This window comes from Arachis ipaensis, chromosome B10, assembly GCF_000816755.2.
Source record: "Arachis ipaensis cultivar K30076 chromosome B10, Araip1.1, whole genome shotgun sequence".
NCBI classification, from domain to species: domain Eukaryota; kingdom Viridiplantae; phylum Streptophyta; class Magnoliopsida; order Fabales; family Fabaceae; genus Arachis; species Arachis ipaensis.
This window is the reverse complement of record NC_029794.2, coordinates 130,838,477-130,842,402: the sequence shown is the minus strand read 5'-3', so window position 1 is coordinate 130,842,402 and position 3,926 is coordinate 130,838,477. Positions and strand designations below refer to the sequence as shown.

Sequence of the window (3,926 nt, the reverse complement as noted above, 5' to 3'; positions counted from 1 at the left end):
ATTAATTCACCAAAAAAAAAATTGTATTAATTAAATAATAAATAAACTAAAATAAATTTGAATAAAACAAGACTAGACAGGGGAAAAAAAAGAGGCAAACGTGTTAAAACTTAAAACTTAAAACCCTGAAAGAATAAAGAGGGTTAAGGGAAGCTGTTTCTCTGACTTCAATTCCAAGACAGAAAATGCCTTCTTCGAATTCGAATAAGAAGAAGCACTCCAAGTCAAAGCACGAAGCTGCTTCTTCTGCACCACCGGTTACTCCTCCTCGAACGACGTCACGCCCCGACGACGAGGCCGACCTCGCCGCTTCTCTCTGCCTTCCAGAAGCTTCTCGAAGGTACCCTTCCTTCATCGGAGCATCTGCCTATGTCGGCCAAGTCTCCGCCGTTGATAATGCGCCTAATTCCAGGGACTCCAGAATCTGGCTCTCCGAACTTGCCATGGTTTCCTCTTCTCTTGCCCCTGGTACTCTTGTCTCGGTAATCATTTCTCTTCTTCTTTCTTCTCCTTCCTTCTGTGATCATGTGTTGTTGTTGTTATGCTATGGTTTGGGAAAAGTTTTATCATACATGATGCAACGATTATCGTAGGTGTCAATTGCTTCATCAATGAACAGAAGTGTGCAATTGAATCCTCTCAAGTCATTAGTTGATGAATGTGTTAGATGCTACGGCTTGGAAACTGGGAAGACGTTGAAAGATGATGTCACAGGGAATTACTTTGTGCTTGCAACTGTTTTCCCTTCTACGAAGGTTTGTCTTCCTAGTATCTAATTGAAACCATTTTATTTGTAGTTTGTTTCATGCAAAGGAATACATACAATAAAGAAGCTAAAATTGACATTTTTTTTTGTAGTAATTCTCTTAGCTACACATTATGCTCAACGTACTCAACTTGGTTAAGAAATATCTGATTTTACAATTTCATCAAGAGACTGAAGTTAGAAAAACCATAGTAGAATAAACTTGCTGAATTGCGAACACCATAAAAGAAAATTACTTCATATATCCACAACACAGAATGCTCTATCAAACAATTATTAAAATTATTAATTAGTAATTTGCCTAATGTGGTTTATTTGTTTGTATATGGCTTATATGCTAAACATAAATAGGATGCCATAACTCAAAGGAGCAAACAGATAGTGGCTTATATGCGAAAAGACAATGGCTTCACCATAATGATAGGGTTCATATAATGTATAAACAGTATATCTATCTTTGCCAAATGATTTACTTTGTGACCCTTACAATTCTACATAGGTTTTGAAGAATGGAGTACGTCTGTCCTCAAATATTTCTTGTACAATGGGATGTCCTCCTTTGGGTACAATAGTGTTTGTTTACCCAGTACAGAAACAGTACTTATCTGGTCTTGCAAATGGGAGCAATGAACTGCATTATACAGAAAGTAATTGTCTCTCGATATATAATTGCAAGGAATTGTATCTACAGCTTGCTCCTCATAAGGATGGATTTCAATTGGACATTAATAACTCAGCCTCTGTGACGAAATCCCAAGTCCAGTCAGACAGTGATATTTTTGCATCTCCTAGCACACCTTCTAATGGATCAAAGTTTTCTAATGCTAGTGTGTTGTCTTCTCCAAGATTTGAAGATTCAGCATCAACTATACCCATTCAGAATAATCAATCTATGGCTTCATTCAATATTATGGATGCATTAGGAGATGAAAGTTCGAAAAAATTACTACAGGCATGTGCAACTTCATGGTTATATTCTCGTTATTTACTGCTAGGTAATTTTGTCTCTGTACCAATGTTTTCAGAGGTGTGCATTTTCCAAGTGATAGGAGCCAAAAAGGCACCAGTTGATAGAGCTGATAATTATTCATCAAATGGGATCAATAATTTGTGTCTTGAGGATTCTGATGTAGCAGAAAATGTGAATGAGGCAATCGTTGTCAATTGTGAAACAAAGGTATTTTTATCTTTGCAATCAAATGCAGCATCTAAAGAGTCAATTCAAAGGGATTTGCCCAGTGAAAAACGTAAAGCAGAGGTTGCTAATCCTAGCATATATGATAATATTTCTAAACTGGGTGGTCTATCTAAAGAATATTCAGTTTTAAAGGATATAATTTCTTCATCAGTAAAGGATGCTTTATCAAGGTACGTATTATATGGTGCATTCTTTCATTGTTGAGTATACAATGCATTATTGATAATCTTCTTCTTCTTTTCTCCCTCCCTCCTTGCACTACATTTTGTATGGTTCTGTGCATCACATTTGTCATTCAATGTATTCAAGTTATGTTGACTTTTTACAAGGTTCCGGCAGCATATTGCTTGATATATTTGGAAATTGCTAACCAGATAAAAATGTTTAGCAAATTGCCATGATTCATTTTCGCCTCTGAAAATAAGCAATAGTAGCAAAACAATGTAAGGAAATATGTGGACTGATGCCCAGCTTGCATCCCACGTGAGACATATGGGAGCAAAGATTGCCTTATTTGGTCTACACACCTTTAGCATGTTATTATTATTTAATTCCATTAAGCATAAAATTTTTATCTTTTCCTTTGAACCTTCTATCATTTAGTAAATTTCTTGTCTAATGGTAGGAATGGGTAGTTACTAAAATTGTATTTTTGGTATTCAAGTCAATGATTCTATTAAAGTTCAAACTTAAAAGTACTTTTCTCTATTCTCTTAGCTATGTGCTTCATATCTTATATGCATTTGTAAATGCAATTCAGCAAACTTATTATTCTTCACATTTTTGAAAATGTAGTTTTGGTTTACGTATCACAAGAGGAGTTCTTCTACATGGTCCACCTGGTACAGGGAAGACTTCCCTTGCTCAATTATGTGCTCATGATGTTGGGGTAAATTTTTTCCAAATAAATGGACCTGAAATTGTTACCCAGTATTTTGGGGAAAGTGAGCAAGCATTGCATGAAGTTTTTGATTCAGCAATTCAAGCTGCACCTGCTGTGGTTAGATTTCTTTTGCCCAAATAAAGAGTTTCTTAATTTCAGAGAATGTGTTTTATGAAATAATTTTAGATATTGTTTTGAGCTTCACATATCTTTGAGCTACATATCACATGAAAAATGGTTTTTGAAGTTATTCATTCAAGTCTTAATATTAATCTTATAGCGCTAATTTCCCTTAAGTTTCGGGACTATGTTAATGTGCTAAGTACATATAAGATGTAATGTTGTTATTTGATCTATGTAATGGATCCCATTTAGTGGGATGAGGCTCTCTGTTGTTCTTGTTAAATTGTTGGCTGGTGGTCGTAAGGAATTCATGTAGGAACTTTCGGTTCCATAAGGATTTTCTGTGCTGTGAACAATTCAGTAGAGAAAAAAGAGAGGTGAGATTAAGCATGTTTGAATTATCGAATGACAATTTTGGAATAATCTGAAAATTGCTGAAAGGGAGGATCCCTTTCCATTCTTAGCATGTATGAATATGGCGTAGTTCAATGTATGGATAGAACTCCACTATCTGTTGATTATTTTCAAGGTTTTGATCTTTATAAACTCATATCTTTGATTATTTCACCTGATATCATTATGTTCATGATTCTCATAAATAGAATAATGGGATCTACGTTACAGGTATTCATTGATGAATTAGATGCAATTGCCCCTGCAAGAAAAGATGGAGGTGAAGAGCTATCTCAAAGAATGGTTGCAACATTATTGAATTTGATGGATGGAATTAGTAGAACCGAAGGGTTGCTTGTAATTGCTGCCACCAACAGGCCTGATCATATTGAGCCAGCTCTCCGACGACCTGGAAGATTTGACAAAGAAATCGAAATTGGTAAGAGATTAAGATAATGTTTCCGAGTAGCATCTAATGTGTTTCTTTCGTAAAATAAATACAGAGCCTAATTTCTCCTTAATGTAACTGGGTACATGTCAATGAGCTGTTTATTGAGATTAGA

General features: G+C 35.3%; 1 protein-coding gene across 1 annotated transcript in view; it reads left to right on the top strand.

Annotated features, from left to right (window-relative positions):
• Positions 102-3,926, top strand: part of LOC107623341 (calmodulin-interacting protein 111) — an 8,468-nt gene continuing 4,643 nt past the window's right edge. The window contains exons 1-5 of the mRNA XM_021114714.1: positions 102-482; positions 594-755; positions 1,266-2,134; positions 2,760-2,964; positions 3,595-3,802. Coding sequence (XP_020970373.1) covers positions 186-482; positions 594-755; positions 1,266-2,134; positions 2,760-2,964; positions 3,595-3,802 — 1,741 coding nt within the window. The 5' untranslated portion in view covers positions 102-185. The remainder of the gene's footprint in view (positions 483-593; positions 756-1,265; positions 2,135-2,759; positions 2,965-3,594; positions 3,803-3,926) is intronic.